At 37.1% G+C, this 14,656-nt stretch overlaps 1 protein-coding gene and 1 pseudogene across 1 annotated transcript in view; one reads left to right on the forward strand and one right to left on the reverse strand.

Moving 5' to 3' along the window:
* The window catches only part of LOC138159010 (dead end protein homolog 1-like), a 7,671-nt pseudogene extending 4,738 nt beyond the window's left edge, over positions 1–2,933 (forward strand).
* Positions 2,934–6,160: 3,227 nt separating this feature from the next.
* DAGLB (diacylglycerol lipase beta) overlaps positions 6,161–14,656 on the reverse strand; it is a 56,356-nt gene continuing 47,860 nt past the window's right edge. Inside the window, exons 9-15 of the mRNA XM_069084917.1 lie at positions 14,140–14,217; positions 11,559–11,639; positions 11,253–11,380; positions 10,309–10,377; positions 10,137–10,209; positions 9,234–9,484; positions 6,161–7,645 (exon numbers count right to left, since the gene is read on the reverse strand). Of these exons, the coding sequence (XP_068941018.1) occupies positions 7,447–7,645; positions 9,234–9,484; positions 10,137–10,209; positions 10,309–10,377; positions 11,253–11,380; positions 11,559–11,639; positions 14,140–14,217 (879 nt within the window). The 3' untranslated portion in view covers positions 6,161–7,446. The remainder of the gene's footprint in view (positions 7,646–9,233; positions 9,485–10,136; positions 10,210–10,308; positions 10,378–11,252; positions 11,381–11,558; positions 11,640–14,139; positions 14,218–14,656) is intronic.

Genomic DNA, 14,656 nt, shown 5'->3' on the forward strand with positions numbered 1-14,656 from the left:
GAATATAATATATAATTATATATAGAATATAATATATTATAATGTATATATGAATATAATATATAATTATATATAGAATATAATATATTATAATGTATATATAAATATATTGTACAATTATGGTTTTTCCATATATATACACACACATATGTATGTATGTATAGGAGGATGTATATGTATACATATATATGTGAGTGTGGGCATTTGTATGTTCATGTATACATAGACAGAGGGCACAGGATGAGCTGAATATGAAGGATGATATCTAAAAAATAAAATTAAGAGGTGAGAGGAACTTATTGGGAGAAGAAAGGGAGCAATATATTCGGGTAAATTATCTCATATAAAAGAGGCAAGAGAAAACTGTTAAAATGGAGGTGAAGAGCAGGAAGGTGAAAGGGAATAGGACAACCTGATTCTCATTGAATTTGGCCTAAGAAGGGTACAACATATGTACTCAATTGGGTATCTTACCCTATAGGATAACAGAGGGGTAGGGGATAGGAGGGGGGAGGATAGAAAGGGGGGCAGATTGGGATAGGGGTAAAGGCAAGCACTTTTTAAGGGGGATGTGGTCAAGGGAGAAGGTGGAGTGTGTGTGTGGGGGGGTGGGATGGAGGGAAGTATAGTTGATCTTTCACAATATAACTACTATGGAGATTTGGGTAACAATTTATATGTACAATCTATATGGAATTGCTTTTCTTCCCAGTGGGGTTGGGTGAGGAGGGAAGAAAGGGGGAAAAAATCTAATCTCAAAGTTTTAAAAACAAATGTTTAAAAGTTGTGGTTTTTTACATGCAATTGGGAAATAGGATATACAGGTACTGGTGTATAGAGACCTATCTTGCCCTACTAGAAAGTTAGGGGGGGTGAAGGAGGAGGAGATAAGAGAGAACAGACTAGGGGAAGAGGTATTCAATAGGCTTGCTGTTTTGGGGTGGGGGGTAGGGGAAAGACGGGAAGAGAAAAAACTAACTCAAAATTTTGTGGAGATGAATGTTGAAAACTAAAAATAAATAAATTTTAAAAACAGAAATTATCTAAAAAAAGAAAGAAGCAGAAAAGCGTAAATTTCATCACATGAAAAGGCACTAAAACCTATTACAGTAGAGAGACAGTAGGGAGGGAGATGAGCATTGTTTGAACCTTATTCCCATCAGATTTGGCTCAAGGGGAGAATAACATAATCAGTTAGGGATAGAAATCTAACTTATCCTATAGGAAGTAAGGGTGAAAAGAAAAGGGAGGGGATGGATAGAAGGGAAGAAGCAGTATGAAAAAAAGGGAAAGAAAAGGGAGGGGGCTGATAGAAGGGAGGGCAGACTGAGGGAGGTGGTGGTCAAAAGAAAAACTCTAGTAAGAAGGAAAAGGGAGAAAGGAGAGAAAAGCATCAACAAAGGGGAAAATAGAATGGAGAAAAAGACACATTTACATAACAGTGAATGGGATGAACTCTCCCATAAAATGGAAGCAGACAGCAGAGTAGATTAAAAACCATAATCCTACAATATGTTTTTTGCAAGAAACATACTAGTAAAAGGCTGAAGCAGAATATATTATGCTTCAGCTAAAGTAAAAAAAAAGCAGGGGTAGGAATCCTGATCTCAGACGAACAAAAACAAAAATAGATCCAATTAAAAGAGGAAGGAAACCACATCCTTCTAAATAAAGGTATCATAGACAATGAAGTAATACCATTACTAAACATATATGCACCAAGTAGAATAGCACCCAGATTCATAGAGGAGACGTTAAGGGAGTTACAGAAGAAATAAGACAACAAAATTATACTGGTGGGGAAACAACCTCCCCTGCTCAGAACTAGATAAATCTAACCAAAAATAAACGAGAAAGAAGTTAAGGAGATGAATACAATTTTAGAAAAGTTAAATATGGTTGACCTTTGGAGAAAACTGAATGGGGATATAAAGAAATATACCTTTTTCTAAGTGGTTTATGGCACCTACACAAAAATTGACAACATATTAGGGCATAAAAACCTCACATGTAGAAAGGCAGAAATATTAAATGCATCTTTTTCAGATGCAATAAAAATTACACATAATAAAGGGCCATGGAAAGACAGACTAAAAATTAATTGGAAACGAAATAATCTAATCCTAAAGAATGAGTGGGAGGGCAGCTAGATGGTGCAGTGAATAGAGCACTGGCGCTGGAGTCAGGAGGACTGGAGTTCAAATCCGGCCTCAGACACTTAACAAAAAAAAAAAAACTAGCTGTGTGACCTTGGGCAAGTCACTTAACCCCAATTGCCCTACAAAAAAAAAACCCCACTAAACAACAACAACAAAAAAAAGAGTGGGTCAACTGCTGGTCTGCCGGAGCATCGCGAAATTCAAGCTGATCCTGGACAGGCTGCCATCAGCCCTTGCTTCCCTTGCTTCTGGCTCTGCAGCCTCTGGGCTCCCATATGCAGGAAGCACCTTACACGCCCCAACACACAAACTGCTCTGCTCAGGTTTAGCTCCCACCAGGCTGTGGCCGTGGCCATGGCCAAGAAGGGTGAGCAGGTGACAGTACAGTGGCTGAAGTGTGACCTGAAGCAATGACTCCGACAATAAACTGAAGGTCCTTTATTTCAGGGCTTGGGAACTGAGAGCAGCCATAGGACCCTACCTGAAAAATTGGGGACCCCTGTATCCCCAGACATTGTACCAACAGAGTCACCTAGGCATGCCCATATTCCTAAGTGTTTGGGAGCTGGGCCTGCAGGCTGGCACCAATTCTGGTACCAGGTGGGGATTCCTGGTCACCCCATGCCTTTCAGTGGCCTCATATGGGTAGTTGTAACAAAGGAGGGGACAAGTGGACATGAAGTTGCCAAGAATGCTGCATGCCGTTGCCTCCTAGAAGCTTTAGGTGAGCCAAGGGAAAATGAGAGCCCAGGGTGGGAGTGGTTTTCCTGCTAAATAGTTGTTTCTTTCCTCTCTCTAATGCCATAACCATCCTGGTCAGTTGGTCACCAGTTAGCCATGGAAGTATGATAAAGAGCTCCTTCGTCCTTCAAGAAGGGCAGGCTGTGAAGCTGGACCAGTGAGAACACTAACCCTGACTGATCTGTAGGGAAAACCTACCCTGTCCCCCTGTTCCACTCCCTTTATGCCAGGTACATCCCTACTACCCAACTAATCTTTATATGTTTATGGTTTTGTCCCTCAAGCTGTTTATTTGGTAGCTAGTTAGACCTTAAGTCAACTTTCTGGCCCCTCTGAAATTAAGAAAACAATTGAACTAATAAAACTGAGCTGGTTTTATGAAAAAAAAAAAACACTACAATAGGCAAATGTTTGGTTAATTTGATTTAAAAAAAAAGAAAACCAAATTACCAGCATCAAAAATGAAAAGGGTGAATTCACCACCAATGAAGAGGAATCAAAATAATTAAGAGCTGTTTTGCCCAACTGTATGCCCATAAATTTGGCAATCTTAGTGATATGGATGAATATTTACAAAAATATAAATTGCCCAGATTAATAGAAGAGGAAATAAAATACTTAACCACACTATAGAAAAAGAAATTGAATAAGAAATGAACTCCCTAGGAAAAAATCACCTTGGCCAGTTGGATTTACAACTGAATTTTACCAAACCTTTAAAGAACAATTCATTCTAATACTATATAGACTATTTGGGAAAATAGGTGGAGTCCTACAAGATTCTTTTTATGATATAAATACGGTGCTGATACCTAAACTGGAAAGAGCCAAAACAGAGAAAATTGTAGACCAATTTCCCTAATATAGATGCAAAAATTTTAAGTAAAACATTAGCAAAAGCGATTACAACTTATCTTGAGGTTTTATACCAGGAATGCAGGACTGGTTCGATATTAGGAAAACTATCAGCAAAATTGATCATATCAGTAACAAAACTAAAGAAATCATGATTATCTCAAAATATGCAGAAAAAGTGTTTGACAGAAAACAGTTAAGTAGTCATCCTTCCCCACCACCAAGATTTTTTGGGGGGGAGGGAAGGGGCTACATTATATTTTGACACCAATCCCTTCCCAACAAATACTACCCCCATTCCCATGGTATTTTCCCATCAAAACAGTTAATCATCTTAGCATTATTTCGACTGGTGGGCCATGCTTTTAATTTTATAGTTTGCCATTTGTTAACAGAAAGTATGTGCACTTTATTTTTTGCTTTTTGGATGGGGAAAGATAAGGCAGTTGGTGTTAAGTGACTTGCCCAAGGTCACACGGCTAGTTTATATGGTAAGTGTCTGAGGCTGGATTTGAACTCCTGTCCTCCTGACTCCAGGACTGGTGCTCTATTTACTGTGCCACCTAGCAGCCGCATGTATGTGTACTTTAACTTAAATAATTTAGAACATGGAGAAAATGTGATCATTAGGCTTTTGCTAGGAAAAACTACAAGAAGACAGTCCATACCACTTTTGAATAGCTCTGTTAGAAAGTTTTTCTGGAACAAAAGGGGGGAGGGAAAAAACTAAACTTATTTTGTTTAGACAAGGAGCAAAGAGAAATTCAGACTTTTCTTTTTACACTGAGTAACCTCATCAGCTGTCACGAGCTCAATTATTATCTTTATGCAGGTGACTCACAGATTCATTTACATACCTAGCCTTCATCCTTTTATCTCCCCACATCATGGACTACCTACTGGGCATTTCAAAATGGCAGTCACCTGAACTTCACTATATCCAAACAGTTCCCATTCCACCACTCCCTCTTGAAAACCTCACCCCTCCTCCCAAGGATGTCATCAACTCTTCCTCAAGGTCATCAACTCCACATTCACCCCAGAAACTCAATCATTTCCCAAATGTCATTTCTACCTTCGCTCTCTCATTTGTCCCCTTTTCCACTCAGAGCTACCACCTTGGCTCAGGCCTTTATTACCTCTTTCCTAGGCTACTCCAAGAGCCTGACTGGTCTTACAAATCTTTCTCCATTGGAATCCATTCTCCACATAGCTGTCCAAGTGATTTTCTTAACTGCACATCTGACCAGGCCACCTCCCTACTGAAATTCTAGTGGCTCCCAAGTGGACAAAATATAATATAAAATCTTCTGTTAGCATTTAAAGCCCTGAATATCCTGTTCCCAACCTAATTTACCATCCTCCTGACATTATTCCCCTTCCTGAAATAGATAATCTGGACCACTGGTGTCAAACTCAAACAAAAGGGGAAAGGGGGGCACTAAACCATAATAAGGGTCCCTAATAAACACATTTTGACTTCAAAAGGTACCTATTAATAGTATCTGTTCTACTGTATTTTTTTTTTAAATTTCCCAATTACTTTTTAATTTAGTTCTGGTCACATTCCAAGATACTGCAGCTGTATGTGTGACATCTTTAGTTTCAGACATAATGACTTAGTTATCCTCACACATGACTCATCTATCTGGCTTTTCCATGTTCTTTATCTCATGCCTGAAATATCTGCCTTACTTACTAACCTCAAAATCCCTTGTTTGCTTTAAAACTCAGCTCATGTACCACTTTCTACATGAATCCTTTCCTGCATGAAGCCTCCAGGATCTTTTTTCCCAAAAATACCTCTAATTCACTTTGTATATATTCTGCATATATAAATAAAGTCATCTCCCTCATTAGAAGGCAAATTCCTGGAGGGCACAGATTCTTTCATTTTTTGTCCTTGCATCTCTTAAGCACAGTGCCTGGCACATAGTAGGCACTTAATTTAGTAAATGTTGGTTTATGTCAGGAAAAATTTATCAACAACTTGATCTATCCAAAAATGGAATGTTTCCAAAGGTAATTGGCTCCTCCTCATTTAATGCCTTCAAGCATAGATGACTACTTAATGGAGATGTGGTAGTGAGGATTCCATTTTGGGTATGAGTTGTACTAGATGGCTATTAGGCTTCCTTCCAATACTTTTGAAGGGAATGTAGATGCCCCTAAGGTGACCCTACTACCTATACAGCAGACCCAGTGTTAAAACCACCACCTTAAAAAAGAAGTCATAAAGAGCAGAAATTTTACTTCAGGATCAAGCAGCAAAAGGAAGAGTAGAGATTATAAATAAACTGTAATGAGAACACTGCCCTTCTGGAACACTCCAGAATGTGGATGGGAGGTTCTCTTATAAAATCTAGAGCCTCTACTCCATTTCTAGTCTGCCTTTGAAGATGTCATATTCATAAAAATTCTTAAGACTTTATTTCTATTTACAATAGTACAGTATAAACACATGCAAAACATAATTGCTTGAACACAGAGTAAAACATTGGTTCTAACCTCTTGGAAACAAATTCCATAGAAAAGTGCATCATTGTGTGACTGCTGTAGTAACATATGTAAGTGCTTTCTCTTTGTTTTTATGATCCTTGGCCCCCAAAGAGGGGCCAACAGATACCTCAGTTGACTACAAAAGAGTTTTATGTGAAAGAAGATTTACAAATATCAATTTTATTGATACTGGGGAGAGCCCTAAAAATGAAAAGCAAGTCCAAATGATGTAGAAAAGGGAACAGTGTTGCCTGCCCTATGCACTATCTTCCTTCCTGCTCTCCCACAGCTTTAGGGTGGAACTTCTATTACAGCAGAAGTCTCTGGCAAAGGTGGCTTCCAAAAGGATTCCCAGGAAGAGTTCTCTACATAGAGAGTTCAATGTTATCTAAGGGGTTACTGAAAGTAATTTGGCTCACCTTTCCCTGAGGATAATCTTTTTACTGATAAAAAAAAATTGGGGGGTGGGAGGAGGCAATCAGGGTTAAATGACTTGGCCAGGATCACACAGGAAGTATTTTATTGAAACTTTTAACACATTCCTATGGAGATTTTCTTTTTTTTGTCCTTTTCATGGGTTTGACTAAGTTGATCAATGATTAAAAAATGGGGGGGAAAAGGATAATATAAATTTAAACTTCTGAGACAATACAAGCCTTATTAGTAAAGGGGTTGTATCTCAGGTAATTAATCCCTGCAGAAAAATTTCATGACTTAAGATATGGCTGTTAGACAGGATAATAAGGATACCAACTTCCACTTCTTGCACTAAATTTTAGCCAAAATTATAATGAACCCCTTCTAAAATGGCTGTTGGAGTGAAGCAATTTATTCCATGGCTGACAAAGAAAGCAGTCACATCCTTCTTTAAGTCTCCAAAACTATTTTTCTATAGGCTCTTCTGAGATTACTTTCATGTCTGGAGGTGCTTAGTTTCTATCTTACTTCCAGTGCTTTCTCCTTTTATACCTGATTCTGTTAAAAATGTCATTAAGGTTCATTCCATTAGTCACTCTTCCTCACACAGGAGTTTCCTCAAAGAGTAGTTTCAAAATCCCAGGTAACGGGTCACTTCAAAGTGATGAAATCCAATCTTTAATTTCTTCATAAATTATTCAAATACAAATCAGTCAATTGTCCCTGGAATATCCAAAATATGATGAAAAATACTGTTGTTTTCCAATAGCTATGGTTATGCTACATTAGTATTAAAGTCTCCTTGTGTTGGACAAGGAATACAAGTTGCTCTCTCGGAGACTACACTATCTAAGGCTCTAATGAGGATGTCCGGCATGTGGTCTGTTAACATTTTAGGGCCTATAAGAATTTTGCTGAATTCTGCTTCAGTTGCCCATTTTACACTATATCTGGAAGTAGAACAGCAACAAGACCTGAAAATAAGAAAAACAAAATAAGCTCTCAACAAATGCAAATATAACTTGAGCTAACCTCAAAATAAAAACAAATCTTGGGAACCTGGCTCTTTCTGAGGAGACAATATAAAAATGTTGTGTATTTATTACTGATGATAGGCTCCACAAGTCCGATACCATTTACCAGTTATGTTAAAACCACCTGGCTCTCCCATCTGAAATAAACTATATGGCAAGCAGTGTAACTGTGGCATATGCTATTCGTTATTTGTATAGTCATGCATATAATATTAATTAATGTTTTCATTAAGCTGTTTTCCTTTTTTTAATATTTATTCAGTATTCAATTTTTCCCTAGTTTAGAGTTCCAAATTCTCTCCCTTTTTCCCTCCCCACTCCCCCTCATTGAGAAGGCAAGCAATTCCATACAGGTTATATATGTCTAGTCATGTAAAACATATCCATAGTAGTCATGATGTGAAAGAAAACACAGACAAAAAAAACTCAACAAAAATAAAGTGAAAAAAAAAAGTTCCTTCCATCTGTATTCAGACACTATCAGTTTTTTCTCTGGGGATGGATATCATTTTTCATCTTAAGTCTTTCAGAGTTGTCACAGATTGCTGTATTGCTGAGAAGAGATAAGTCTTTCACAGCTGACCATCTTAAAATATTGCTGTTACTTTGTACCCAGCGTATTTCACTTTGCATCAACTCATGCAAGTCTTTCTAAGTTTTTCTGAGAGCATCCTTCTCATCATTTCTTTAGGATGATAGTATTCCATCATAATCACATACCATAACTTTTTCAGCAACTTCCCAATTGATGGGCATCTCCCTAATTTCTAATTCTTTTTTTTTTTTTTGCCTTTTTTGAAGGGGGGAAAGCAGGGCAATTAGGTTTAAGTGATTTGTCCAAGGTTACACATGCCTAGTTTTGTGTTAAGTGTCTCAGGCTGGATTTGAACCCAGGTCCTCATGACTCCAGGGCTGGTGCTCTATTCACTGCGCCACATAGCCGCCCCAAATTAGGAGTTTTGGGGGTTTTTCGCTTTTGCTTTTTGAAGGGCAACTGGGGTTAAGTGACTTGCCCAAGGTCACACAGCTAGTTTTTGTGTTAAGTGTCTGACGCTGGATTTGAACTCAGGTGGTCCTGACTCCAGGACCGGTGCTCTATTCACTACACCACCTAGCTGCCCCACAATTTCTAATTCTTTATCCCCAGAAAAGAGCTGCTATAAATATTTTTGTACATATAGGTCCTTTTCCTTTTCAAAAATCTCTTTTGAAATATAGTCCTAGTAGTGGTATTGCTATGTCAAAGAGTGTACGTGGCTCCACAGCCCCTTGGGCAGAGTTCCAAACTGTTCTATAGAATGATTTAATCAATTCCCAACTCCTACAACAGTACATTAATGTTTCTTTTTTCCCACATCCCCTCCATCATCCGTCATTTACCTTTTCTGTCCTATTATTTAATCTAATACATATGAGGTAGTACCTCAGAACTGTTTTAAATTGCATTTCTCCAATCAATAGTGAGCTAGAATATTTTTTCTTATGGCTATAGATAGCTTTAATTACTTAACTTAATTTAAATACTCACCTCCCTGAAATGTCATCTTCAACAAGGTGGATAATTCTTCCAGGAGGATACAGATGAGGATACCTAGTTGGGGATTCTCTAGGAGATTCATCAAAAACATTGTATGAAGGTGACTCATGTATCAACAGACTTTGCTCTCCCAGCAGAGGCTGAGTCAGGTCTAACTGGTTTCCCCCTTCCAACTCTGTTGGGAAGTTATCTGGATCCCCTCCAAACAGTTCATACCAACATCCATGCAACAGGATCTTATACTGGATTATAACCAAAAACATGAGAAAGATTACTACATGATACCTTAATATTTATGTTTTATTATATGAAAACTTATGAAGACTCTGGATCCTACAATTCAATCATAATACATGGCTGAGTAATTGCACAAAAGGCAAAACAAGTGAACCAAAATCAATTCCATATCAATCATTTCAAGTGGTGATACTTCACCCATCTGAGAACTAATTATTCAACCTAATTTAGTTCATAGTACTGTCTTGGGGATATGTTACTCTAAATACCAGACAAAAAAAGTCACATAAATAATTTTGATATGATCACAGACTACTAATAGTTGGAAGGAGTCTTTGAGGTGATGTAGTCCAGGGCTTCTTAAACTTTTTCTTCAGTACTTGTTAAACTGTGGGTCACAGTCCACAGTTTTAAGAAGAGCTAAACTCTAGTCCAACTCATTCATTTTCTAGATTAGGAAACAGGACAGTAAGATGGGAATCAATAAAAATACCTTGTAGTTCAAAGATAGGAAGGATTTTTCAAGAGCATTAGAAAAATCTTTCAATTTTAAGTTGTAAATTTCCCTCTAATATCTCCATATATTATCATGTCTAGCTAAAAATTATGTTTGTTGGGGAACTGAAGGAGGATTTATAAGTCACATTATCAAATTACCTTAGGCTTATTACAATGAGCTATCACTCTAAGTATTCTTCTCTTTAAATCTTCCAAGTTGGTCACACTTAACCTGTTGGGCAAAGAAGATTAGAAGAACTCTGAAGTTTAGCTCTATAAAAACCTGGATCCAAAGGTATCCATGTAATTATAAACCAGTCAATAGCCTTACCTTGGGATAACATCCTTTCCAAGAACAAGTGATACAATAAAGCTCTTCGAATATTCAGAAAGGGATTTGCTTAAAAATAAATACATAAAGTTAGTTGCATTTTAACATATCCTACCTAAGATTTTATAAATATCATATATTTATAAAACTGAATTGAAATTTCAGTACCCACAAAAGTTAGAGAAGATGGATAGTTTCTAAAGGTAAAGAATACTACAGCCTAAACAATGGATTGGTTATATTTCTTTTCTTTTTTCTTTTTTTGCTTTTTGGAGGTCAATTGGAGTTAAGTAACTTGCCCAAGGTCACACGGCTAGGTTTTTGTTTTTTTTTTTGGGGGGGGGGGGGTTAAGTGTCTGAGGCCAGATCCGAACTCAAGACGTCCTGACTCCAGGGCTAGCACTCTACTCACTGCACCACCTAGCCGCCCCGAATGGTTACATTTCAATAAAGCAATATAAAATGCCAACAATATTGAACTATTCAAAGTAGATGTAAAATCTCCCTCTAGGGGATTCTTCCAACTTAAACCATTTTAGTTAATGTTTTCATCTATAAGCCTATGAATTAGGTCTCCTGAATTATCTTTCAATAACATATAGTGCCCACTGCAATATATTACTTGCAACAATAACTAAAAATAATTTCTTCACTAAATTAATTAAAAACCCAGTGTAGAACTTATTTATTTCAAGGAGAAGATATGTGTAATTATTTATATCTTCCTTTACGAAATGATTAACTCATCTTAACTGCATCATTATTTAACTCATCCTAACTGCATCAGTTATTATGAAATACAGTCAGATATGAGATCTATTAAAATTCCTTCACCCCTCTAAATTTTTCTTTTTTTAATCCAATTGTTATCCTGGATGTGAAGGCCAAGGGCAAAAGACGCCATCTTAGTATGATTATACTATTATATATGATTCTATGATTACCTTAGCAGTCCCCTCGGGGGAGAAAAGGCGTAACACTTGACTTCTGGATAGGAATTTTTGAGCATGATGGCTAATAAAGAAGCTGCTCCTGCCCCCAAGCTGTGACCTACTATAACAAGCTGGTATTCCTACACATACACACACACACACACACACACATGCACACCAAAAAAAAAAAAAAGCAGAATCTAAGTGAGTAGGTAAAACACACATTTTCTTGCTTACAATAAAACACCTATGATCAAAAGACTTAGTGCCAAAGTGGAGCTCAATGAAATCTGATATTAAAAAAAAAATAAACCTCACAGGTGCAATGCTGAATGCTTGACTCAAAATCCCATCGTTGATCAATCTTTGGTAAACATATCTGGCAGCCTGAGAAATCCCCTAGAAGTCCAGAGAGGAGAAAAAAAATTAGAATCCCCAAAGGAGGAAGTTTCAGCTATGATTTGATTTTTAAAAACACTGTGTTCTCAAATCCATCCCATAGCTGGCCTACTAACCCTGTGTCTTCATCATCTCAATTGCTCCATACATACATGCTTATGAAAACAAACACTGGAAATGGAATCTTGATGTAAAATGAAAATATAGTGTTCTAATCGAATCAACAGTCACAACATTTATTGAGTGCCTTCTGTGTACTGGCAAGAGAGAAGGGCTGGAACCAGTAAAAAGAAGTTAAGAGAGGGGAGATTCTCTCTAAATAAGGATTTCTAATAAATCAGAACTATCCCACAAAGGAATGAGTTCCTCATCACAGGAAGTGTTAAAGTTGACTGTTAGGAGATGTTGTGAAGGGAATTCCTTCACGGAATGTGGGATTTGGGTAGATGATTTCTAAGGCTCTTTCAACTCTCAAAATTTTATAGCTGTATAATTTTTTGCATAAAACAGTAAACAACCAGGCCCTACAGAAAAGGCAATCACCACTTAAAGAAACACAAGGCTATCAGACCTAAGAGTTGTGTACTTCTAGTGACACCTGGGAAATGTTTGCAGAGGTGACCTATATACTCTTGGGTGTCAACATTCAGTAAAAAAGGAAAGGCCTATATCCACCTTTAAAAAAAATTATAGTAGCACCTTTGGTTGTAGCAAAGAACAGAAAAAATAAGTGTGTACCCATCAAGTGGGGAATGGCTGAATATAGTATATTAATGTAATGACATATTTTTATGGTGTAAAAAAATGACAAAAGAGAAAGATTCAGAGGAATTTGAAAAGACTTATACAAACTACTGCAGAGTGAAGTGTGCAGATCAGGATTTATATAACTATAGCAATGTAAAGAAAAAAATGAAAATTTTAAGAAGTCTGATCATTTCAATGACCAATCATAACTACAGAATGATGAAGCATACATCCCACCTGTTGGCACAGAGGTGATGGACAGGAGGTACAGAGACATGAATTTTTTCAATCCTAACTGAATGTATAAATTTATTTTGCTTGATTTTATTTATTTGCTACAAAGAAAGGTTCTTATCTTGAGAAAGGTGAAAGCTGTAGGAAGGAGTGAGTGGGTAGTCAAAATGATGAAAAATAGGAAGATCAACAATAACACATTATAAAAATACATAGAAGAGATCAGAAGCAATTTCAGAAATGTACAGGGACAAGCAGGGTAGGATGCCATCCTTACTGTGTCATGTGTATTTGTTACTTTTTTGCTTTTTTTTGGAGGGGAAAGGGCAGGGTAATTGGGGTTAAGTGACATGCCCAAAGTCACACGGCGAGTAAGTGTTAAGAGCACCGGTCCTAGAGTCAGGAGGACCTGAGTTCAAATCTGGCCTCAGACTTTTAACACTTACTAGCCGTGTGACCTTGGGCATGTCACTTAACCCCAATTGCCCTGCCCTTCCAAAAAAAAAGTAAAAAACAAAAAAACCCTAAGTTTCATAGACATCCTCTTTGACTCTTCTTTACAGAACAAAGTGTGGGTTTGGTGATGTTTATCAAGTTCATAGCAAAAAATGGTAATGCCTTTAGTTAAAGACCCAAACCAGTAAGAAATTAACAACTGAGGCTAAAGCAACTCAAGATCTGGAGATCCAAAGAAGTTTTCTTCGTTAGGTGGACAGACTATCTGTACATGCATTTTAGTATATATCTTTGCTACAGTATGTATAAGCTTAATTTAAAATTTCTTTCCATTTTTGGTACATGCAAACACCCAGGGGATTTTGATTACAATCTTTCACAAATTTCAGAACCAATAAGCATTCAAAAGGCTAGAGAAAAAGAAAAATGGACTTTTTCAAATTCAAAAACATCGATGCAGTTTACTAGTTTAGAAAAAGAGGATATTATTTTGATAGACATTGAATATTTTCAATGCTAATTTAAGCAGCAAGGCATGACACAGTTGTGTTTCCTTTTGAAATTAAATTTAAAGAATTTGAAATAACTCAAAACTACTTTTTTTTTCTTATTTACCACAAATTAAAAGTAAGATTTCTAAAATAAGTAAAAAACTGTTAATCAAACTGAAAACATATTCTGCACATGGAAACAAAAAATGGGTCAAATGAAGACTACTGTAACCTATACAAGCTTCCATCTTATAATTCTGAACAAATATCAGTGGCCTATTTTCATCAAAGTGCCTTTTTCCATTTACTACATGAATGCTGCATTCCTCTAGGATCACACACTTCTCTGGCCAGCAGAACACACCACCAAAGATGTGACTCTTCTGTGTATATCTTCTACCCTGCCCAATTTAACTGACTTAACCTCTAGGTAGATGCCCATTCTCTTAGAAGGGGATTTGAATTTAGCCAAAACCCCTTGGGCTGGAGGCAAGTATTCTTACATAAACTGACCTTTTGAGTATCTCTTTAATAGGAGAGATATGCCAGACCACAAATCACAATGCATATACCTTATGTGCAAAACAATCTTGCACCTCACATTCTAAATTCAGGCTCTCACTTTCAGCTGACAGATCTGTGAGGATATCCTGTAGAGAAAACACATTGAAAGGAATATAACTCTGACTTTCTGTGACAGCAAGGTTTATACTGAGTTACTTTCAAAAACACGTCAATATTTTTTTTTGGAGGGCAACTGGGGTTAAGTGACTTGCTCAAGGTCACATGGCTATTTTTTTGTGTTAAGTGTCTGAGGTCATACCTGAACCCAGGTCCTCCTGACTCCAGGGCCAGTGGTCTATTCACTGCGCCACCTCGCTGCCCCCAAAATACTTCAATATTAAAGGAGACTAGCAAAAACAATCTAATCTTTTATACAATAAATGTGTAAATGTAAAATGTGTCCTCAGTCAGGAATGGCAAAATGTAGTTTTGTCATAACTTATTAGAGCAATTTAACATGAGCTATTAAAAAAAAAAAAAACCACCCACTGGTCAGCAGAATATAGAAATCAGCCCCTACCACAG

This window comes from Petaurus breviceps, unplaced genomic scaffold (assembly GCF_028583685.1).
Source record: "Petaurus breviceps papuanus isolate PSGF00001 unplaced genomic scaffold, PetGlider_PUasm1.0 175, whole genome shotgun sequence".
NCBI lineage: Eukaryota > Metazoa > Chordata > Mammalia > Diprotodontia > Petauridae > Petaurus > Petaurus breviceps.